The sequence below is a fragment of the Varanus komodoensis genome, unplaced genomic scaffold (genome assembly GCF_004798865.1).
Source record: "Varanus komodoensis strain SLA01 unplaced genomic scaffold, ASM479886v1 scaffold4, whole genome shotgun sequence".
Lineage (NCBI taxonomy): Eukaryota > Metazoa > Chordata > Lepidosauria > Squamata > Varanidae > Varanus > Varanus komodoensis.
The window spans coordinates 15505254-15530242 of record NW_025335941.1 but is presented as its reverse complement, the minus strand read 5'-3'; the positions used below and the strand labels follow the sequence as shown (position 1 = coordinate 15530242).

The 24989-nt window shown below is 39.0% G+C and overlaps 1 protein-coding gene across 1 annotated transcript in view; it reads right to left on the bottom strand.

The window, feature by feature from the left end:
- Positions 1–7464: 7464 nt before the first annotated feature.
- The window catches only part of URB1 (URB1 ribosome biogenesis homolog), a 60834-nt gene continuing 43309 nt past the window's right edge, over positions 7465–24989 (bottom strand). The window contains exons 29-39 of the mRNA XM_044442085.1: positions 23269–23440; positions 22225–22327; positions 17112–17272; positions 16381–16492; positions 15672–15778; positions 14718–14861; positions 13382–13491; positions 11728–11919; positions 10135–10376; positions 8322–8912; positions 7465–7842 (exon numbers count right to left, since the gene is read on the bottom strand). Of these exons, the coding sequence (XP_044298020.1) occupies positions 7628–7842; positions 8322–8912; positions 10135–10376; positions 11728–11919; positions 13382–13491; positions 14718–14861; positions 15672–15778; positions 16381–16492; positions 17112–17272; positions 22225–22327; positions 23269–23440 (2149 nt within the window). The 3' untranslated portion in view covers positions 7465–7627. The remainder of the gene's footprint in view (positions 7843–8321; positions 8913–10134; positions 10377–11727; positions 11920–13381; positions 13492–14717; positions 14862–15671; positions 15779–16380; positions 16493–17111; positions 17273–22224; positions 22328–23268; positions 23441–24989) is intronic.

Here is a 24989-nt window from a genome sequence, read left to right as displayed (position 1 = left end):
AGTTTCCATCTTCATCACATTGGAGAATCCATCGTTTACAGCCAAGTAATATGTTAAAGACAAATATGTTCTGATGAATAAGAGCTTGACAAATCAGTTTGACTATACTTCAACTGGTATTCATAATGTTAAGATACCACCCAAACTTAGTAAATGGTGAGCTTATTACCTGGAAGTAAACTGTTCAAACAGCAACAAGATAAAAGACTTAACATTTGCAGTGGCCACCTGAAGTTCACAATTAAGGGTGCTGCAACGTGTTGTCACTGCAGCCCATCCTATAGTGGGAAGTGAACCCACTCTAAGAGGTACAGCCCTAGGCAAGCTCATGGGCAGCCAGGTGACTGGAAGAATTGTTAATTTGAGACAATAACCTCATCACTGACTCAGAGCATGGTACTAATTGATAGACACAGGGATAATGTAAGTGGACGCATGGGCCTGTCTACTGCATTTTGGACAAGCATGTGTGCACATTTATTTGTTATATTTAAATCTTGCCTGTTTTCCTTTCATTAAGGCCTCCATAATTTCCCTCCTCCTATCAAGCTTATCCTCACAACCAGAACCCTGTGAGGTAGGTTGGGCTGAGAGCCTGTGACTGGCCCAAAGTCACCCTGTGACCTCCCTGGCTAAGTGGGGACTAGATCCCAGATCATCCAAGTCCCAGTCCCATGCTCTTAACTGCTACACCACTGCACCAAGTGCCCCAAAGCCACTTGTGTTGACCGAACAAGATTGTGTATGCAACAAAGAATACCTGGGCATAAAACACACATCAGGCATAAGAATATCAAAAACCTTGTCAGCAAACATTTTAACCACCATGGTATTTTTAAAGAAACAACTGCCTCAGGGTACTTGTTTGAATGACATTGAAATTGGGTCATGTGGAACGTGAGACTGAAGAACAAGAGAAAATAAAGAAATTTTGTTGTGGTTCCTTGTGATTTGTTTGGTGTTGCTTCAAAAGAATGGACTGCTTTCTGCAGATCTTCCTGTTTGTCTTTTCAAAGTCAAAGCCTCAGCTTATAGCATTTCATGAAGTGGGTTATAACCCGCTAAAGGTAAAGGTAAAGGTTTCCCCTTGACATAAGTCCAGTCATGCCTGACTCTAGGGGGCAGTGCTCATCTCCGTTTCCTAGCCGAGGGAGCCAGCGTTTGTCCGCAGACAGTCTCCGTGGTCATGTGGCCGGCATGACTAAACACTGAAGTGTAACCCACTAAAGGCATACTAATTTAATAAACTATTTGAACAACTACAAATTCTAATTTGAATCTGTAAACAGAAAGCTCACATGGTTATACTAGAATATAATCACAGCTGGTTAATGTGCTCTATCTTTGTTACTTGGCACTATATTATGGGTAATAAGCGTGAATTACAACTTAAAGAAGGAATCATAATATTTGCCATTTGGGCACCAGGCAGCTGTCATCATGGCAGAAATGAAGGTCAGCTTGCATAGTTTGGTATCTAGACTTCAAGGACTTGTCAAATGTAACATGATTTACACAATTATACAAACTTTTTATGGGCAGGCACAAGTACAGCTCAACATAACTCTAGGGTTGGAGTTCTGAGCTGAATGAAATGTACAACTGAAATGGCCAACCCAACAAATGCTTCCAATTATTCTTGGTCTTTTGAATATTACATGGATTATTTAGATCCACCTCCAGTTGATGCAAGAAAACTGAAAGCAAGCAGATGTAAGTACTACTGTTCTCTCCTTACTTACATGAATACAAGGGGGGTATAAGAACTTTAGGCATAGAATGAAATTCTATAGCTATATAATCTATAAAATGATTATAGACCATGCTGCTCAGAGACTAGGAAGGGCTGTCCAGGGAAACTGCAAATGCAACGAAGAATTGCCAGTTCAGCTCTCCACCATCCCCAGTGGCTTTATCAAGTTTGATCCAGCATCCAGTTTTCTTCACCAGGTGATTGAATGAAGGAACACAGTGCTTACAAATCTGCGTGAGAATTCTTCCTCAACAGCTTTTTCCTGTTAGTATCATCTTCCTACATGTGTGGACAGTTGTTCCTGCAGTCAGATAGTTTCTTTAGGTTAGAGTTTGTGGGTAGTGTGTCATTACAGTCAATTGTTAATGCCGGTACTAAATTTAGTGTGCAATCGTATGCATGGCAGCCAGAAGTTATAAGTTCCCTCCTCAATGGGGAAAGCTTTATTCTCAAGTATGCATACTGGATCCTAAGTACTGGTTTTAAAAATGTTTCCCCCATTGAGCTGGATCCAAACATTCTCTTGCAACATTTCTACTTAAATTTAAATCCTGTTGAAATTTAATGGATTTTACTTCCAGGTGAGTGGGCAAAGATTTGCAACTTTACAAGAGAACCACTGAAATCACGAGGTTTAATTCAGTTTTGCCTAATTTACGTCCTCATTGGTTTCAAGGGGTCTACTCTAACAGTGGTAAAGTTTGAATCTAACCTGTTCTTTTTTATTACAAAATGTTTATCACCTGTAATACTTAAATTACAGTTGTACCAAAGCATTGTACCGAATCACATGTGGACTAAGTGTTGCATTTAAAAAGAGAATATAGACCACGTATGTTCAATGCATCTATGTGCTATGGTAATTATTATTTACTGATACTCTATCAGATTAAATATAGTATGGATTGATATAGGCCACTGACCCAAGAACATAAGACAACCAATGATAATGTTGAAAATAAAGAACTGCAAGAGACAGGCAACACCAGCAAGTAATTTTACTAAAAAAAGACTATTGTAGGCGCATATGCAGAACATACATAGCACATGCAGATACATAGAACAGACAAGCAGACACTGAGACATTTACCAGTCTACTCAAATGGTTGGTGATGTCCATGGATTTAGGTTTTTTTCCCCTAGGCAAGAGCTGGTCCCATGGACAAAACCTTATCATCAGCACAGGGTCCTGGCTGCCAGGCAAGGCTTCCTTAAATGAAGGATGCACATTGCATTGCTTCAAAGCCAAATCCATGGCTGGAGAGTCAGACAAGTCCCATGGAGTCATCAAATTCATTGAGGATTTAGAAAGTCCCTCGCTTGTTGTCTGACCATGAGAGACAGGCAACACCAGAAAATAATTTTATAAAATATGACTATTGTAGGTACACACTCACAAGAGAGTGAGTCCATCTGCAGTCAAGACCAGCTGCCACAGCCATCAGGCACAGTGTTTTTTATGTTTAGCTCTTTGCAATGATTAGATGTAGAAAAAACAGCATGCAGAAAACATTCTGTTACTTTTGTACTTAACCTACACTTCTGGTGTCAAAACAGCTGGCTCCAGGCTTATCTTTTATACATTCTGACCTTCTTGGTAGAGGTTTATTTTATATTTTCAATTCTCTTATCTCTTTCTGATAGAACCCTAAATGACTGACCCTTGTTGTTTATCAGGGAAAAATTGTATTCTTCCATAAGGTGCGTATAGGCAAGGCTATGGTTTTCCCAGTTGCAACGTACGGCTGTGAAAGCTGGACCATAAAGAAGGCTGAGCGCCGAAGAATTGAAGCCTTTGAATTGTGGTGCTGGAGGAGACTCCTGCGAGTCCCTTGGACAGCATGGAGATCAAACCAGTCAGTCTTAGAGATCAACCCTGATTGCTCTTTAGAAGGCCAGATACTGAAGATGAAACTCAAATACTTTGGCCACCTAATGAGAAGGAAGGACTCCCTGGAGAAGAGCCTAATGCTGGGAACAATTGATGGCAAAAGAAGAAGGGGACGGCAGAGAATGAGGTGGCTAGATGGAGTCACTGAAGCAGTTGGCGTGAGCTTAAGTGGACTCCTGGGGATGGTGGAGGACAGGAAGGCCTGGAGGAATGTTGTCCATGGGGTCGCAATGGGATGGACATGACTTCGCAACTAACAGCAACAAATAATGAATTGCAGAAATATAGTAAAATGCAGAAATGCTTGTTTTAGAAATTGGGAAAGGGAACAGTCTCCTGGAGCTCTGCATTTTGAGTCATGGCATCTCAATTTTCTAGATATTAGAAAAAACATTCTTTATTAGGTAGAACATTACTTTGTAAGAAAATGTGTACTAAATGCTGCTAAGATAGCCAGATCCTAAGCTAATCATATTTCTTTCAACAGATTCAATTGTCATAGCCTTTTGGACTGGTCTTGCTTCTTTTGTGGCTTTTCTCTTCTTTATTTTGTTCTACATATCTCAGTCTGGTTCTTCACCTGTGAAGTAAGTAATGTGCTTTCAGCTCTGCAGGTTAAAAAAAGGCCTAAGGGTATATGTCTGAAGGAATATTGGTGTAATGGCAAGAGTCCTTGGCTGAACGGTGGAATGATCATCCAAACAAAGCCAGTGTCTAACCTTCTAGACTTTGAGGGGTTCAAAATTAATTCCCAGCAGTCTCTTTTCCACTGTATTTCAGCATATAGTAGCATGGTCTTTAAAGTTAGACTGTAACTCAGGAAGTCAGAGCAATGGACCACAAGAGAGCTATTAATAGATATCCCCTGAACTTCCTTTAATATAGAAATTTAAAATGAAAGCGTGTGTAGAAAAAAGGAGTTGCTTAGATCGACTTTGTCATACAATAGATCCACTGAAATCAATGGGATTTATATTAGTCATGAGCAACTGCATTTACTGAAACAAAACCCATTTACAGATTGAGAGACAATTTCTTTTACTTACTATATTTATGTCCCACCTTTTTGAAAAGTCCCAAAGAAGCTTACATAATCTCCCTCTCCATTTTATCCACAGGACAACCTGATGAGGTAGGCTAGGCTGAGAGTCAGTGACTAGTTCAAAGTCAGCAAGTGAGCTTCTTAGCAAAGCAGAAACTAGAATCCAAGATATCCCTAGTTCTAGTCTTACAGTCTAACCACTGGCTAACCACTGACTATAAACAATTTTCTTGCATAATAGGGATCATGTTGTTCAAAATGTACATGCTTGGTGGGGGCCAGTGTTTCTACATCAAATTGTTTAGTGAAGAATTTCTGCATAGGACAAACTTTCTAAGGCACACAATCAGTTTGCATAAGGAGTTGATATGGCCTGCTACCTATCATGACAGCTTACCCTAGAAAATGCACATTCTTTGCAGGTGTTCATTGTAGGAGAGGCTGTATGACTACCAGACTAAAACTGGGGAGGCATAGGTTCATATTTATCCACAACTGTCACCCCAACCTGCCTGAGAGGATAATCCGAGGGGAGGACCATGTTTTGAACTTCTTGGGAGAATTGGGATAAGTAGAATGGAATAAATTGTAGCAAATAAAGACAAATAAGTGGGTTAACAGTAATTATAGATCTTGTCCTGTATAACCTGATATTTTACGGGAATATAGTTCTTAAACCCAGTAATTTAGCAACTCTGTTTGTTTACAGGAATGGAGGACCACAGAAAAGGTTTCCTTGGAATTATTCAAAAACAGTTCAGGAGACTGTTGTATCTAACCATGCTATACCAACTTCTATAGATAATCAAGTTGAAGAAAAAGAAGGGATCTGTTCAAATAGTAGATCACCAGGTCATGATCTGAACAATACAGTCTGAAGCTTTATCAAAATTGAAATATGTAATCCACTTTAAGTTATAAAGGAATAAATTGCCATGGGGTAGGACTAGATCAAACAAGTTTATAACACTTGATAAAAAGTTGTTACATGAATATAATCAAATAATTTCCTCAAGTATAATATATAGGTACATTAGTATTTTAAGGATTAATTCTGAAACAAACTATCAAAATATGTATGTGAAAGATCAGGCATTAATTCCTTACAGAAGAATACAGAAATCTTACATAGCTATAAACTATGATTGCTATAGTGTTTTACAGATGATTCACTATACAATTTTGTATAATGTAAATGGCTATGGCAGAGCAGCTGGTTAATATTTGATTGTGTTGCTGTCTAATTTATTTTCAAAATCTAATTCCTAGCATTGGATGAAGAATGTCACTCCAGTACTTGAGAAAATTTTGTTGTTGCATGATATACCTACTGCCAATATGCTGAAGCTGATATTAAGAACTTCATATGTACAAAATGTTTTTTTTCTGTGTGTGGGTTTGATATTTCCCTCAACATGTAACTTTAGCTTGTAAACCCACTGAAGCAGGATAATACTGTGGTATAAATAAAAGTTCCACAGTATAGTTGAAGTTTAATGATATCACTGCATTTGTAGGCAAGGTGCAACAACCAATTTAGGGCACTGTCCAATGCATGCTTAGGCAGAAAAAAGGATTACGCTTCCCAGAATGCTATTTTCTTTTCAGACATGTATGGGGTTGCACCCTTAGCCATTATTTTCTGTTATGCTAATATATCGTACTGTACTGAATGTATAAAATGCATATCTGTGCAAGGTCAATGTTACATTCTTAAAGCCATTAAATGTAATTGAGCCACATCATGTTTTAAAATATTAGAGGGTTTTTTTGCATGTAGGCTTGGTTCAACTCTAACCTAGTTTTAATTGTTTTCCATGGAGCTTGTAATTGTATAACCCTTTGCACAATTCATTAGCAAGTGATCTCACCCAAGCTCACCTGATTCATTTCCATTATGACTGAATGAACTAGGTTTATTTTATTATACTACCCATACCAAGGACTTTTTTCATGTTAATGATAAAACTTCCTTTACTTCTATGAGGTTAAAATTCAATGTAAACTGTTTGATCCAAACCAAAACTGAATTTCAGCAAGATGGGCGCACTGTCGTTTTGTGGTCCTCATTGCTGGGCAGCGGGTGAAAGAGCAGGGATATTCTTGGACCCAGCCTTGTCACTACAGGCCTAGATGATCCTGGTGTTTCTGAGTGCCTCTTATGAGCTTCCGCTGTACTTCACCACAAATAACTGTTTCTAGACAGGAAAAGTCTGGCCACGGTGACACAGTGTGGCAGATTCCCGACTGGACTACTGTAATGCACTGAACATGGTGGGGACCTTAAAGATGATCTGGAAGCTTCATCTAGTGCAAAACACAATGGCTAGGATATTAACTGTGTGGTCCGATGATCTGCACTGGTTGCTTATTTACTTCTAGGCACTATTCATGATGCTGGAATGTACCTTTAAAGTCCTAAATGGTTTGGGACCTAAATACCCAAAACAATACCTCTCCCAATACCAGCCTGCCCACATCTTAAATGCAAGGGAAGCTCTTGTCAAAGTATCTTTTTCCCCCATTGTCCAGGAAAACCTGGCTTAACATGAGATTTGTAATCCAATGCATCTTGAGGACACCAGGTTGGGAAAGGCGGCATTACTCCATGCCATGCTTTTCCTTCGCAGCAAAATAATTTAACCAACAATTTAGGTTTAAGTCAGATGTTTTGGTGCTTTTCTAACATTTTACTATTTGTATCAAAATAAATCTTAAAATCCAAAATATAAAAATAGATCTAAAAGCTACAAATAAATCTACAGTTTTGACCACCTCTGAAAAAAACAAAATATTTATTCAAATACCAGGTTTTACAAATGACACCATTTTAATGTTGCTTATTTACAAAACCCAAATTATGAATACCAAAATAATTCCCTGTAGATAATTACAGAGTATATTTTAAATAGTATAGAGAGCATGGCACATACTTGGTGTTTTAATACTCAAAGGCAGGGTGAAGAATTAAGAATGCATAAATGTCTTTACATAGAGAAATCATAGCTTCTTCACATTTTCCCTTCTTTTGATCACCAATTTGCTTTCTATCTGCTGCTCCACATATCAGTTTAACATGTGTTATAAATGTATCTGGTTGCTTTGCTCCCAGCCAAATGTCTCCAATATAAATGGAAGTAAGGAATATGCCTGCAGCTAGGAAATAAGAATGGAAAATTATTGATTGTGAATACCAATTTTTACACATTGATTCATTCACCCTACATAGTTTAAAAGTCAAGGGTTTCATGGGGGTCTTTTGGAACGGAAAATTTGGTATTAAATTAGGGGAAACCCTTTTCTAACCCTAAGTCAATTCCCCCTCTCCTGCCTTCTACTTGAGCTTTCTTTTCAAAAATGCTATGTCAGAAGTGTAAACATTTGTTGTTGCTGTTATTAAACATTGTTTTTCCCTGAAAATATTAAGCAAGCTCAGCTTATTTAATTTTTCAACCAATTGTTAATGTCACTAGAATATCACATTCTAAACTAGCAGTGAATATATTACTATCTTCAATAAGTGCTATATTACAGTAAGGGTGGGTTTCAATATACTTTTATGGGATAGAAAGAAAAAAAGTATAGGAAAGTGTATGCTTCCCCCCATCCCCCAAATGAAAATGAAAAGAATTTACCTTTCTTCGTTCTATCTTCCTCTGTCATTGGAGAGAGGCAGAACTTCTTCACAGTCATATAGAAAACATTTTTTGTCAAGTTCTGAGAAGCTAGCAGATGAAGCATGATTCCATTAAGCAAAGAAAGATCACTCAGTCCTACAGTCTTCTCTTCACTGGCATTATAAATGCTACTGTAAACCTTAAACATGCCACTTTTCAGTGTGGCATCTTTAAGAATCTTCTCTTCCACTGTGCTGTTTCCCAAAACATTCTTTTTAAACCACCTGAAAGTCAAAAGTGCACTTTGTATGTTGGCACTGTTGTCAATATGGGACTTCACAAGCCACCTGAAAACTAAATAAGCAATTTCAGATGTAAGTCTAGGATCCCCATATCCATTCTGCTCTTTTTGATGCTCTGCTGGCACATTTAGAAAGCAAGGTTCCCAGTGGACAAGTAAAGATCTCAGAACAGATCTGCATTCCCCTAAGTAAACATCTGTCCATTCAGAGGCTGTTTCTGTCTCCGTTTCAATTTCATTCCTTTTCTGAACAGGTCGGGATGATGGTCGAAAAGGTATTTGTGATTTGTTTTTTTCTTTAATATTTTCTGTAGAAGAAAGCGATAAAAATGGATAATGAAACAAAGCAAATTGCTGTTTTTTGTGAGTATGGCAATAAATCAATCATTAAAAAGTTGGTGGTCAGGCAGAGAAAAACAGAGCGATGTTGACAAATTGAGTTATAATCTACAACATAGGTTAAATATTCAAACCAAATCCCAACAGACTAAGTTGAGCACAAATATCAACTAACTTCTATCTTGAAATCATTGGGATTCAGCAGGTATTATTCAACCCAAATGTTATTATGGAATCAACAACAGCAGAAATAATGTATCCAATGTTACTCAAGTATTCCTTTAAAAAAGGAATGAGAAAGCTTTGTTTGATTTAGTGTGATTTAGTGCTGTCCTAGTGCTGTTTTATATGCTGATTCAACTCTAAAAAGGTGTTAGCTTCCCCACAGTTCTTCCTCAATCATTTCTCCCCTACCAAGCCTCAGGCAAAGGGAAATGATTCATTAGGAACTCCTTTTCTTAAGCTGATCCTGGCAAACTGAAGATAAGCAATGGCAAGATTTACCATCCTCGCTTGCTTTATTTTATATAAAAAGCATATGCCAAGTTCAGTGGAGTTTACCGCTGGACAATAATATGGGATGAAAGGGGATTCTTCAAAAATCTGAAGCTGCAGTCAGAGAATAATTGGAGATTGAATGTGGAGCACTCCAAGTTACTTCCTGACCACAAATTAAGGAGGAGATACTTCTTCATAGGGTTTAAAGTTCTATCATGGCTGAACAGGCAAAATGGAATATGACTTTGGGAACATTATATTAATACTGGTGCCAGTTTAGAGCTTTGAATAATGTCAACTTCCGTGGTTGAAATTCAGCAACATGAGAACAAACCCTGTTGGAATTTGCAAATGTAGCATCTGTGGGACATGGTGGAAATGTCAACATGTAGGTAACAATGGGCATGATCCACTTAAGCATTTCCACTTATTTCAACAGGAAACTCTTAATCACATTAACATTGCCTCTGAAATCAATGAGACAAATTTCTATTGTGCCCAGTTTTATTAAGGAAGTACCACTTATGACAAATCACAATTTTCATTTTGTTTTATTGATTTCTATTTCCTTTCCAATATTTATTGTTTAGTAATCTGGCTTCTAAAAACCCCCCAAAGTATTTTTCTTAATCAAATTAGAACTTAGCAGAAACAAGCAATCTACTTTAAACCAATGGTGTGTCGAGCACTTACTAAGTAATTCTTTAGTTTTGTACTGTTGTGCAACTGTTTGTAGATCATTGTGAAGTTCCTCATCTTTGCCAATTCTACTCCACTTGTGCAAAAGCAGGAGAACATCTTTGTTTGAAAGGATATGCTCATTCACGGTGAACCTGTTCATTGCTCTGAAGGCCTCAAAAACCACAGCACGGTATTCTAACACAGAATTTAATGTGCTGAAAAACTGAATCAGTTTAACAGGATCCAAGTTGGCTCTATTTGTCAGAAAATGGAGGAACAAACAGACAAACTATTTATATACTGTGACAGTACTCAGCTAAATACATTCATTATTTTTTCAATAACTACTGTTAGGAAGCAAATTATGGTTAATTTTAATCTTATCCAAGACAGAACAGGAAAATGAGGGACATGAATTGCAGCAAAAATAGGAAGACTATTTATCTGGACTATCATTTGTTATCTAACAGCAGCCTTTGTGGGAATAACATTTCCTGAAAGAACAATTCATATGTTAATTAAGCACAAATAGCTAATCCACAATGTACTGCTGCTATCCAGCCATGCTATCCAAGTCTTGAATGTATGTCGTTTTTTCCTGAGGCTGATTATTCTCAGGCTTTCTGGCAATGTGGGGGGGGCATAGTAAACAACCATTAAAGAAAATGTTGTTTTACTGATGGTTTAAGTTTTCTGAATAATCAAGAAACTAAAATAACAAGTAAAATATGAACAGAGAAGGGTTAGTATGAACAGAAGTTTTGTCAGTGGAAAAAAATCCCAAATGTGACATTGTTGAGGCATGATTGACCCTAAGATAGCATTCAACCAACACAGTAACCCACACTGCAAGGTTGAGCATGGACCGAGTACAGTGCATGGGCTACTGTTTAAACTAGGTTTATCATTGTGCCTAAGTTCAGCTGCAGAGACAAACCATGATTAACCACAAACAACACTTTAAGAAAACCCAGCGTTCACTGTGTTGTGAAATGTGGGTTGTGTGAAATGAATAAACCAGTTTGTTATCAAAGCTGGTTTCAGACAACATGATGAAGCAATTACCTATAACACATTATTCAACAACAGCTCACACTCAACTCTTACACATGTGTCATGTTGTCCAAATTTAGTCTACGGTCAAGAATTCTAAAAATCCACAGAAACTTAATATTTTAAAAACTGCACTGGGTGATACATACATAATTCAATTGTTTTGAAAAGACAATGGCTGAATGCTTAACAGATTAAGCAAACTTTCTCCATAGTCATTGTTCAGAAAAAAAGACCAGAATGATCACATTTTAGAAGGTAAGATAGATGATATATTAAAAAGCACAGTATAACAAAGACAGGTTTCCACTGAGCAGAAATTCCATTAAACTGCCTGGACCTCAGTAATTTATTTTGAGCCAACCAATACATTTCAGAACTCTCTGAACAAGCTAATTTTTAAAGATTTCCATTATTCATAGTTAAACCCAAAAGATTAACTTGCAGGGATAGCAAACATTCATGACAAAATGAAAACATTTAATGAAACTTAATGCTAAAAAGCAATACAAGTACATGATGCCCTTGAAAAAAGAGGAAAAAACTACTTACCGAATGTGTTTAAGAAGCGTTATCAAAATATGGAGAAATTCACTAACAAGCTGGAGAGGAAGGAATTTCTGATTCTCTTGTAGCTCCTCCTTGCAAGATATTCCAAGTGCCTTTTGCTTATCTCCTAAATTGGTTAACCACAGAGTATGGACTAAGGAGATTACATGGTTTAACATCTTGTTTTCTAAAACCCTATAAAGTATAAATAAAAAGACAGACAACTTAATTAAACTTTCCTTTGATCAAGTCTTTTTTTTTGGAGAAAGCATTTTATTGTGCATTTGTATCCCATCTTGATTTATTTCATAGCAAAGGAAGTTACAACAGTACAGCAATTCCTCTTATCTATCCTCCAGCTCTGCAGCCTGGGTACACAAAACATTTTCCTTAAAATTATCTTTCACCTGCATTTAGAAAGGAGGGAATTAGAATTAAAGAGAGAAACTCATCACACTCAAAGATTGTATTACCAACATTTATCACCCTGAATCTGCAATGCAAGGCCACATGTGTGTGTGAGAGAGAGAGAGGGGAGGGGGCATGCAAAATGTGAATGACTTAATAAAAAAAAAGTTTTTCAGGAATTGCCAAAGGGGTCTGAAATAAAAACTGTTTTTAATCAATTTCCAGAATCAGAAACTGTAACATAATAGTAGTTCCCCATTCCTGCTTCTATAATAGTGTAACATAAGTTCTTACTGCTTAGGTTAAAGGTTGATGGCTGGGGAATGCTGTGAGCTGGAGAACTGTTTTCTGTGTAAAGATGTATAGGACTGGGCCCCAAATTAATTTCCACCAGTTTCTAACAAATATGATAGCCACATTCAGCAGAATCTACCCAATTAATGGACAATTTATGTTCAGTGTGACCTTGATATAAGGCAATTGTTCCTTTAAACATGTCATGTTTCTTAAAGAACAACAGGAGTAGGAGGAAGTTTGACTTTTATTTGCTCCCAGACCTTATTTAGGCTTTTAATGAAAGTTTGCTAATGTCAGTTCTTCTTAAGATCATGCAGATACTTTCCATTTCACAAAGAGATCAAATGCAACAATGCCTGGAACTAAACAAGAAAATTGTGTAGACATGTATACTTTCCTCAAACAAATGTTCAATAAAAGAAGCAAACCGAGAAGAAAAAGCCCTTGACTCTTTGAAGCCTAGTTAATGGAGCTGAATCTGTTAAAGCATATTCTGTATTATATGACAACACTGAATTGCATCTCCTGACATATTCCAGGTGAGAGGCATTTGCCCTATAGCACCCAAATCATTGCCTCTTTTAGGGATCATGAAATGCCTTGGCCTTGGATGTAATTTAGTGGGGGATTACATGAGTGGAGCCAGCTGAAGCCAGGGGTCAGACTAGATGGTCCAGGAACCCTTGTCTGACTTGCCTCCCCGCCCCCCCGCCCCCGTGTTTCTAATCTGTGGCAGCTGAAATTTCAACAGGCTCAGAAAAAAATTGTCAAATTTTTAAAAATGATGGTTATTTTTTAAAATTTAAGTTGCAGCTCTGTTGTCCCAACTTATGGAGATTCTAAAATGAGCATAGGCTCTTTTAATTACTTAGTATGAATGCTATGAGAACACCTCCTGCCCTGCATCTTGTACTAATCTCTTGCTGTCTCACATTTTGTTCACTTTATGTACCTCTTTTCTAGAATAGACAGTATCCACGTTAACAAGCTATGATCTCTTATTAGCTCATAGGCAGCTTTGGTGATGAATGCGGCATTCTGAAGTATTTCCAGAATCTGATCCTGAAAGGCAAAACATACCAATATGTAAGAAGTTTGTGCTATCATAAAAACAAGCATACATTTTTGCTGGAACTGATTACATGGCTGCTTCTCAGGAATTAGTCATCTAATAGTCTGGTAAGTGTGGGTACAGTAAACTCAAGTTCTGAGTAATAAAAGTTAACACACATTCATAACCCCTGCACCATCACAGCCTATGCAGGTAAGGAGAAAATAGCTATGGTGTCTGGAAGTTTTAAATGTAGCATCACGTCATTTGAGGAAAGAGGCAGAGCAGAAGACAGAGGCCTATGCAGTGGGCCAGCTGCACCACTTCAGTGTAAGCACCCATGCTGCCGAATTCCCAGGCGGAAAGTGTGTGTGTGTTGCCTTTGTAAAACAGATGGCACAACTGTATATGCACGTGGAGGCTGGATCAGCTACAGAGCTTTCATGAACAGAGGGCCATAAAAGGGTACAATCTATTGCTTGAAATTTTACAATTATTACTCTGTGTATGCATGCAATAATTAGAGCTGAGTTATTCTTTTTGGAAAGAAATGAATAATAGCCAATTTGTCATAAAGAAGTGTTTTCATACACCCATTTCTTAGCGCTGTATAAGGACTTTTGACTTGCTCAGAATGTTCCAGATTTTGTACAGTGACTTTCCACAGATATATAGATTTTTATTGCATGAATGCCATTCACATTGCTGTTAATGAATTCAATCTGATTTTGGAATAACAAATCTGATAAAATAACAGATGACCTTATCTTGCTTCCACATTAGTCTCTTTGGTTCCCAACCATGTCATAACATGTGTAAATATTATTATTATTATAAGATAGTATCTTATTTTCAGCAATTGCAAGAGGGCTCAGTTGTCTATTAGAACATATCCACACACTTAGAGAAAAACTAACACCCACATAAAATATACAGCAATTCTATTTGTGTTTATTCAGCTGAAACTCCCATTACACCCAAGGGAGCTCACAACTGGGAACTGCACCTTCTGAATATTATTACAATTAATCATGCCCAATTTATAATGCCATTAGACTTCAGAGCTAATGATAAGGCATGGTAAACAGCAGGGTACAAGTTTTTATGCAGGCCACAGAAATTACAATCAGTGCATGAGAGACTTAATACATGAATGACAAAGGAAGTCTCCAACCATTCTTTTTGCTCTGAGTGAAAAGCTTTTGCTGTGTCTGAATGCATTTCAGTTATATTTTACCTGGGTGGCTTCATCACACAGAGGATTATGAAAGAAAGACAGAATGATATGGAAAATTCTCTGATAATCATACAACTCATAGCAGTGTTTATCTCTGAGTCCTTCCCCAATAATTGTTAGAGACCATTCACGTTCAAATTTGTGCTGAAAAACAAAACAGCACAACATTCTATTAAAAAAACAAAAGTGAAAACAGAGTACATCATTGTTCCCTTGCACACTGCCTCCCCATATAAATGGGATGGACTATTGCCAATTAACAGATCTGTTGCAGAAGAAGGGAAGGTGGACAGAGGAGAGGAAAAAATGCTGCAAACTGAAGCACAAAACCTTAATTACAATTATATCTATATTATGTGACTCATAATTGCAGTAGCAGTGCTCAGTCATTTTACTATGAGTATGTAACCGTATCCTGCTCTCTGAACCAGAAAGATCCAGCTGCGGCAACCCATCTTAGCAACCCACTCACAATTCCATAGATGACCAGCACACCTGCACTCAGCACGGGGTGATGGGACTGTTCACATTTACTTGAAGACTGACGTAAATCTCTACCTCACATTTCTTATTTTAAATGAATACAATTTTCTTGCATTTGATATGCGACTTTTTGTAGACTGCTTTGGAAACGGCATGGAGGAAAAATAGAATAGGGGTAATGTCTGAATATAAAAGCACTATGTGATGAAATGGTAGCCATGCTAGAAACAACGTCTCCATGTTTGAATTATGTGTCTGGAATCTTCTTCAGGACTCAGCAAGAGGAGATCCTTGGTTCTGCACTCAACTGTAAGGATAATCAACTTAGGGCTCTGCTTGCATTTTTAAAAACAAGTTGAGCTACTCATAGCAGTATCAAGTTCTATATAACATTTTGTACGCAGTAAATGGCAGGCAACATAATCATGTTATCTAGGATTGGCAGTTTATGCAACATAGATTTCCTGTTACCTCTGAATCAAAACTATAGAAAAGGTGAAAGAATCCTGGCACTTTCTTCAAATCCAAATATTGGTGTGATAAAAGGAACCTGTTCAGTTTTGTGTACATGTGTTCTTCTATGGGGAAAAAACCAGAACAGTTGTAACATGATAAAAAAAATTAAGCTTGCATCATTAAGCACATTGATGAAATCGATTTATTTTATATTACATTTATTTTCAATTATTTTATATTAAAATAAAAGCACCCCTCCCTACTTTACCGCATGACAAAACTGAAATACCTATAATACATATTTCATGAATTATTTTCTGTTTTCTGCTTTCTTGATGAGACCCAGATTGTTCCCGTTGCTCTGTCCCAGCTCCTGCCAACCTTGCAGTTCGAAAGCATGCAAATGCAAGTAGATAAAAAGGTACCACTTCAGTGGGCAGGTAACAGCGTTCCGTGCACTTTGGTGTTTAGACATGCCGGCCACATGACCATGGAGACTGTCTGCAGACAAATGCTGGCTCCCTCGGCTAGGCAACGGAGATGAGCACCGCCCCCTAGAGTCAGGCATGACTGGACTTCATGTCAAGGGAAAGCCTTTACCTTTTTACTTGTACGTGATCTCTCACAAAGCCACCCCTGTTCATTCCAAAACAAAAATCTACCAAAGCATGATCACAGTTATCAGAAGAAGAGAGAAGACACAAAGTGTGGTTTGCTGTAGTACCTGGCTTCAGCATTTGCTGGGCCACTCTAGATATATAGAGTACCCAAGGGAAAGTCAACCTGAGATTTGGTTGTCTGATTCCATTTTGAACAACATCCATCAGGTAAAGCAACTGTAGCAAAAAGGAGAGAAACATGAGAAAACAGGTTGTATGAACTGTTTTAACCACAAAGTTAAACAACTCTTCGCAGGGATTGCAGAAAAACAGAAGTTAACACACGGTTTAGAAATTATAATTCAAATACAATTGAAATGAATTCATACCCTAATATCAGTCAAACATTATTTTGGCATGATGAAAAAGTCAGAAAAAGTCCTGAGAAAAATATATATTTTTATAAATCCTATATATAAATCAATATTCAGGGGCCAGGGGAGGAAATTACCCAGAACCCTGAAAGCAGAAGCACTTTTGCATCTTTGATGGAAGAATATAAGCAAGGCAGTGGCTGACTATGTGCTTCCTGAACAAGTGTAGTCTTACTAGGCAAGAATTCAGACAACAGCAGCACTGAGGAATCACAAGCCTTCCAAATGCTGGTGATCCCATTATTCCCATCATACCTCACCAGTGGCCAAGAGGGCAGATTGAAATTCTGCTTAATCAAGACAGCCACTGATTCTTTAGCCCTGGAGGACAGGCTGCTGGATCAGACCCACCTTGGGTCTGATCCAGCAGGGCTCTTCTTCAGTTATCACATTTAACAGTGTTAAAGGTAAGTTCTTCTCACCTGCTTCTGTTCTCGAAATCGAGCCCCTTCGAGGTGAGGGCGAAAAGAGCTCAGCACGTGGTATGCAGCTGCTCGCATGTTACAATCGTAGCTGCTCAGGGCTGCTACCACCAGGCCCAAAGCATTGACCTCGACAAACTTGCGGCAAGCTGCGACACATTCTGCAGAGAAGGGGAAAGCAGTTTTCAAAAGGTTTGGGAAAGGACACCCTCCAAAGATTTTCTTTTTTGGGGGGGGGTGAGGTAAGAATAACTTATGTACTTTAAAATTACAGCAACTTTCTGAAAAGTATGTGAATATGTGATTAGAAGAATATCCTGGTTTCATTATTCTGTGGGAAAATAGAATCCCACTGAACTGCTTCAGTTTAAGCAAATAGCCTTTCCTAAATAAAAATACAGGTGCCCTTTTGCATCCTAATTTCTAACATTTATTTATTTAAAACTGTATATACCACAACCTAGAGCTCAAATTATGCCAATTTAGAAGGCATAATACATGCCTTGTACCTTGGCATCAGCTACACTACATCCCTTTATATACCCTTGTCTCTCCAACTCTGTCTGACAAAGCTGGGGTCCATATTTCATATTCTCAGAAAACAGATTCTTTACCTTTAACCGTATTTTATATAGCCCATGGGGTGATCAATACAGTTTGCTGTGGGTGCATATTTCTGTTCCGCCAATGCATGTACATTGGTGGAGTTAATCCCAACTGGCTATTAGGGGTTCCAAATTAATCCCTCCTCCACTATCATCCCTCTCTAAGCTGTAGCCTAACCCTCCCTTTAATAGGGACAATTCTGTCAACACAGAATCTGGTTCTGTATTTTATGAACACAGCCTATATCTACCAACCAAAGATTAATCTGCAAAGGTGAGTATGGGTCATGGAAGGAAACATTTACAGCAGAGCTGACCTTGCAAAATGAAATTGACAGTTGACATGTGAAATAATTAATTTAAGTTGGACATAGAAGTGTGTTTATAGAACCTTGGAAAGCTCATGGGGAAACAACTGCTGAGATAATGATCAGTTCTAGATATAGGCAGAGGTGTGGTTTTTCCGTCTTTGTGTAATTTGGGGTTTTTATACGCAGGGAGAAGTAATTATGAAACATAATTCATGCACACAGTGCTGTTACAGCACATACAGAAAACAATATATAACAATGGCAGTTTGGGTCACCTGCTGAAACAGCACAGCATGCTCAGGATTGCTCCACAGAGCATATTCAGAGTGATGGTAGTTGTGGTCAAATGAATGGAGGCAGTTAGGCTGAAAAAAAAACTGCAGGACAAAAGGAAGCATTGTGGCATGCAGTAAGTGGGAGTGAGCCTTCCAAAGCTGTCAAATATGGGAAAACAGCAAGCAACACAGGCCAAGTAGAACCAAAGCAAGATCTGTTGCTTGGCACGTGTTACACAGAAAGACAAAAATGCAGGGAAGATAATGCGGTAACTAATGTGGAACAATATTGGGAAGGACAATATTTTAATGACTGATCTAGTGTCCTAGGCTAGAGAGAATAATGTTTGTATTCCCACAAGATATCTTGCTGTACTGATCCAACAAGGCTGTTTTCTAGTGCTTACCAAAAGTGGTGGGAAGAGGTAAATCACTGCTGAAAACAGAATGTCAAAACATATTGTACTTTTCTGAGCAACTTTTACATTGTGATGGGTAGGAGACTGACATTCCAAAGATAAGAAATTTTCTGCCTCCTGATTCCATGCAAGATAGCAAAGCTAAAAAGATGGATGGATGGATGGATGGATAGATAGATATTAGAAATGATGGGCAGAAATGATGAGCTGTGCAGAAAAAGCTACTCAAGTATGACTTTTTCAAAATCACCCCTTTAATGGTATTTTACCCCTATATTAGGGTTAGGGGAGTGTAGCAGGGTAGGGTTCGGGCATTGGTGGTGAACCTATGGCACGCGTGCCACAGTGGGCACGCAGAGCTCTCTCTGTCAGTATGCAAGTCAAGTAATTCCAGCATCTCCTCAGCATCTGAGCATCAGATAACAGTGCACATAGGGGTCATGTGCATGCTCAGAAAGGAGTAGCGGCGCCAGGCAATGACATCACAACCACGACTTGTTCAAGCTTTCGCATGGTCGGTCAGTGCGCTGCCAAGGATATATATACATATATTTGCTTGGACTGGCTGTGAGCTTTTTCTAAACTAAAACCTCAGTTTTCCGGTTGTATTGTAGTGTTGCAATAAATAAATGGGTTTTGGATTGAAGTTTGGGCACTCACTGCAGTAGTATCAGGGCAGGAGACACTGAAGAAACGAAGCAACAAACTAACCATCACCTCACCACTGAGCAGTAAGAGAAGTGCCCTTTTTTATTTACTTGTGAAGGAGAAATTTAGACAGGGAAAATGGACAGGGGAAAATGATCCAAGCAGCAGCTGCTGGCAAGTGGACCGAGGCCCCATAAGGCAGGATCACAAACACATCACAAGATGCAGCACTGTGTCTGAGGAAAGAGCAGCCTCAGATGATGTACTGCTCCCATCCAAGAAATCCTTCTGCCATCCTCATACTCCCTGTCCATAACCAGCTCATACTCTGATCAGCCTTCACCAGTCTGGTGCCTTTAGATATGTTGGGTGACAACCTGTTTCTCTGCTGGCTGGAGGATGCTGGGAGTTGCAGTCCAACCCCTCTGGAGGACACTAGGTTGAGGAAGGCTGCCTTTGTGAGTTCTTTAAAAAATTAAAAACACAGTTGTTCAGGTTGTTCCATTCGTTTCTGCTATATACTCATTTGGAATTACCCTTGAAGATCCAGAAGGGAAACTTTTCTGCTCAATGTACTATCTGATCTCTGTTCATTAAGACTATTTACTCTGCCTTTCGAAACCAATTATAGTACCAACCAGCCATCTGTTTTAGAAGATATCATTGCTACTGGGCAAACACAAACCAGATGCCATAATGTTTATCCAGAGAACAATAGGGGGAGGCAGCTGGAAAATTTGCTTGTAACATATAGGCACTGAGTTTCAGGTTACATGCAGATATATACTTCATGCAGCTAAATGGATGAACATTAAGACTATGCATCCAAGTATGTAGACCTCTACCCAATCTTCCATTAGTACATTTTATTATTTGATATACAGACAGATTCTTCATCTCTATTGCTGAAAGGTAGAAACTTGGCTTGTGTCTCATACTTAAACAAGTTATTCATTTATTTGGCACTGCACCAGAGAAATCAGATTCTTCACAAGAAAAGCTTACTTCTTTTTCCAGATGCAAATGACAAAGTGGACTGTGCCCTCAACCTGGTACTTCTATGGATACAGTAAGAAACTGCCAGATCACCTCATCTTAGAAACATAGAGCAAGCCAGAAAAGGTCTCCCAAGCCAACTAGTCTGACCCCCGGCTCCAGGCGGTTCTGCTCATGGCACGTGCATGTACATGGTAGGCATGGTAGACATCTTAAGAGAGTCCAGCAGCAATGCTGAAGTAGTACAAAAAACCAGGGATTTTGTACTTAAGAAGCTGCAAGTACCATCAGGAAGACTATCTGAATTGCAAACAATACTGCATTTTCTACTGTGGAAGGACATACAGCTTCTCTTGCCACAGTAATTTCCCCTAGGCTGAGAAGAGCTACTCTAAGCTCTCTTCAAGGCCAAAAGACTAGTTTTGTTTTAACATAGATGTGTCCAAGTCAAGTCTGAAATTTATCCTTTTAAGGCCCGAGAGACGGAACATGCAGAAGCCAAAGCCTTGGGCTGCTTGGAGTGATCTGCAGCTGTATCTTCTGGGGCGGGCAGCCTATTACATTGGCCTTGTTTGGAAGCAAGGGCAACACATAGTGTCCAACTAACCCAGGAATGACAGGAATGAATGTGAGCAGTTTCCTGTTTAATTAAACTTAAAATGCTGCATTGGAGGGTTTTTCCCATAATGTCCAAATCTGTGATGGGTTTTGTTATGGGTTAAACAACTCTAGGTTAAATCATGGCTTGTTTCTGGGTTAACTTGGGGTTATTTAACCTATGAAGAATCCAAAGTGTCCCTGTCTAGACATCATGAAAACGACCCTCAAATGCAACAGTGGCTTGGTTGCAGTGTAGGTCCCAGAAATTCATGTGTTAATTAACCCAGGATTTGCTTCCAGACTCTGCCATTACATCTGAACAGGGCTGTAGACTAGCACTGATGAGAGATGGAGAATGCAGCAAGTGCAAGGTAAGATGATCTGTTCCCACAGCAAGCAAGCAGCCAAACAATTGGGGGAAGTTGCCAACCATGCAAACAAGTGAGAAAAAAGGGGTTTTCCTATTAGAGGAAACAGGTAAGCATTTGTAGGGATTGGGTGCACCCTTCCTATAAAAGAGCATCCAAAATTGGATACAGATTTTGACTCAGTTGAGGAGATTAGAATTCACAGCTGAGATGCCAACTCCAATGGACCCAGAGATAAGCCACACAGTCACTGGGAATGAGACTGCTTCTGTGGGAAAGTTTAGTAAGCCTGCTAGTGGAGTGGGGGGGGGGGTGAATTAGCATGATTAATATGAGGGTCCTGTGTCAGACTAACAAAGCCACCCAGCATCAGACATTCCAACCAATTGGCCCTGCAACAGGAGAATCCATCCTGAAGGCATGTCTTGCTCTTTTTGGTTTGGAAGGGAGGAGGTATTCCCTTTGGGATCAACTTATCGTTAAGCTGTCCCTAATGGTCAGTATTCTAACTTCACCTGTTTTGTTGCCTTCTGCAATGCACTTCTTTTGTACTGCAAAGCCTACCTGGATAATTTTAACATAAAATAGCCTTATAGAAAGCCCTTTCTTCTCCCATTCCAAAACAGCAAAAGTAATCGTTATGCTGGGAAATATGTCAAAGTTGTGCATTTGAACAAAAACCCACATGTTGATAAAAATTGGAACCTTGCTAGGAAGGATGCAGATTGTTTAATTTATGTAGAAAAACTAGCTGCACTGGTCACCTGAAAGGGATTTCTTAAGCAAGGTTCCATCAGCCTGGAATACAAACATGTTCTTTCACAGGGGTCTAATTCTTCCACAGGTTCACACCAAATGCTTCCCCCAAATCAAAACAGCTATTTCTGATACCTGGTCTCAACAGTTCGCTGAAAAGCTGAAGGAGAAAACAAGGATCATACAGATCTTTAAGTGCCACTTCACTTTTGCCTTTGCTTAGGAGCATCTGCTCTTCCTAAAACACAGAAGAGAAACCAAAACATGATTGAATTTCAAACACGATGTTGAATTTGAGTTGTTCTAACAACTTATAACAAAAGTCAAGTTTCATTCATGTCCAAGGGGCTTCTCCAAGCAGGACTAACATGGGGTCCTGGAAACATGGGGAGCAGCCTTATCCTGAGTCAGGCTGATGTCCATCCAGGCCTGAACAGCTGACACGGACTGGCAGTGGCCTCACAGCATCTATCTTGCAAGCACTACAAACCGCTGTAAATAAGGCTGGCAAGGCTACAACAGTGTTCTTGCTGCTACCAGCAATTTTACAGCCTTCTCTCTCCAGACAGACCCCTTCTTCTTCTGAAAGAAATTCACTTAAAGCATTTCCTCAAAAACTCTGCCAAGGATTAGCAGTTAATCCCTAGGATTTCAACATCACAAGTCTGAAATCTTGCTAAACTCAGAACACTGAGCTTTTGGACTATATAGCTGAGGACAACATTATATAGCCATTACATTAACAACAACCACAAATCTGCAGGGAAAAAGATCTCAGAATAAGATCCAGTCTATGGAATGAGCTCCCCAGAGAAGTCAGCCTGGCGCAGTCATTACATGTTTTTCGGCGCCAGGTTAAGACCTTTTCATTTAATCAATATTTTAATAAGTTTTGATACTGAATTTTATCATCATATTTTAATTGCAGCCAGAGTGGGTCATTAATTTATGTTATGTTAGATATTTGTATTTTATTTGTGCAAGCCGTCCTAAGGCTCTTGCAAAGGACGGCATACAAATAGCCTAAATAAATAAATAAATAAATAAAATGCACCAGATGCCGTTACTGTCAATGTGAAGACTTAAGATACTATTTGTAAGAATATGACTGAATGAGGAAAATCAGAATGCTCTCCTGTTTATTAAAAAGGACAACAGATTATAGTTGAGACAAGGCACCTCAGTGGACAGAAGATGCCGATGCTGGGGAAAATGGAGAATGGTCCTTTCCATCATTTCTTGGTCTAGCAGACACAGAATTTCTTCCATGCTTGGCTGCTGCCACAATGACTTTCCCAAACTCTTGCATGTCTTGTGGTGCTCCACAGCTGCTGGACCCCAAAGTAATATCCTGGAATCACAGCAGAAGAAGGTAATGTATTTTCCAATACATTCTATGTGAAGAGAAAGTAGCAATTTGACTTATAAATAGTAGTACAATGTTGACTTCTCCCTTCATATCTTTATTACCACAGTACTGAAAGTGAGGATGTGTTTCCTTGGCAACCTTAGCTTTCCTTTCAACACACTCTGAAACAAAATTAAACTACAAAGCTATGTTCACTGTGACATGCTTCCTTTTTAGCCAACTCATAAGTTAAAAACTTGTGCATAGCATATGAACAGAATCAATAACATATTTTAAAAAGATATATCTTTATATACCATTTATATTTAATAAGAGGCTTATCTGCAGAACGGGGCAACAGAAGAAAATTCGAAAAGCAGTCAACAGCTTGGCCAAATTATGCAACCTGAAGAAGACAGAGCTTCTTCCAAGGCTTAGGACAAATTTCCTGTTTCTAAGGAATCACTTCCAGCTGCTGCCACTGCTGATCTCCCCTGGCTAAAAGGCAATCCAGATTTTCAAGTAGTGCAATAATGTTCTAGGATGTTTCATGAGGAGATGACATGACTTGCATTAAGTACATTTTCCCACTGCAGCAAGCTCTGCTCCATGACTGTGTGTTTCAAGCACTGAAGGGCTCCATGAAACTTCCCTGCTCCTAAGAGAGGGAAGCAAATGCAGGGATGGGTGTCCAGTCACCAATATGGTTTGCCTTCATGTTTAGTGAATACAGCAAGGCATCCTCTCCTGGCAGCCAAAACAAGTAGCCGCGGATCCTTGCACTTGAATGGGATGCAGGTGTGGATGCATACAAAACTCTCTTCTCTGAGCTGCTGGGTGGTTATAATTAGCGGCCCAAGAAATGGGGGATGTGTAGGTTAAAGTGGGATTAAGGCACATTCTTTAATTTGTCTCTCATAGGACAGTAGTATATTCTCAGAATGGGCATTATCCTAACAACACATCACAGCACTACACAAAGGGAAGAATAAACTACAGCTGTGCATTCAAGGTAATTCAATCTAGGATTCTTAAATGATGCATGAGAAAGTCCAAGTGTCACCTCCTACTAGACCACAGTAGAGATTGATATATACGAGGCAACAAAAAAGCTTCAACCTTCTGCCCTTCACTTCACTGAGCACCATTAGCTTTCTTGAGGAATGTATATTCTTAAGTTCAGGCTCAATTTTACACAAAACCACTTGTGTAAAAAATTGTATGTGGCGTGCGAATACTCAAGGCCAATTATCTACAGTGATGCTTAAGAAGGGACTAAAGATGCCATCTTGAATCTGCTTTCCATAGAGCTGTGCTGTACTCCCATGATGTAGACATCATCACTTCTTATTTTTATTAACACTGTTATGTTATGCCACCTTTTTCCCTCTTGCAAAGTATTCAAGGGGACTGGCACAGTCCTCTTATCCACTTTATTCTCACAACAACTTGTGAGTTAGGTTAGGCCGAGACTCAGTGACTGACCCTAAGGCAGCTAGTGGTTGGTTCAAACTGAAGCATTGTAGTGCTTTCCTGACATGCTTTCTCCACA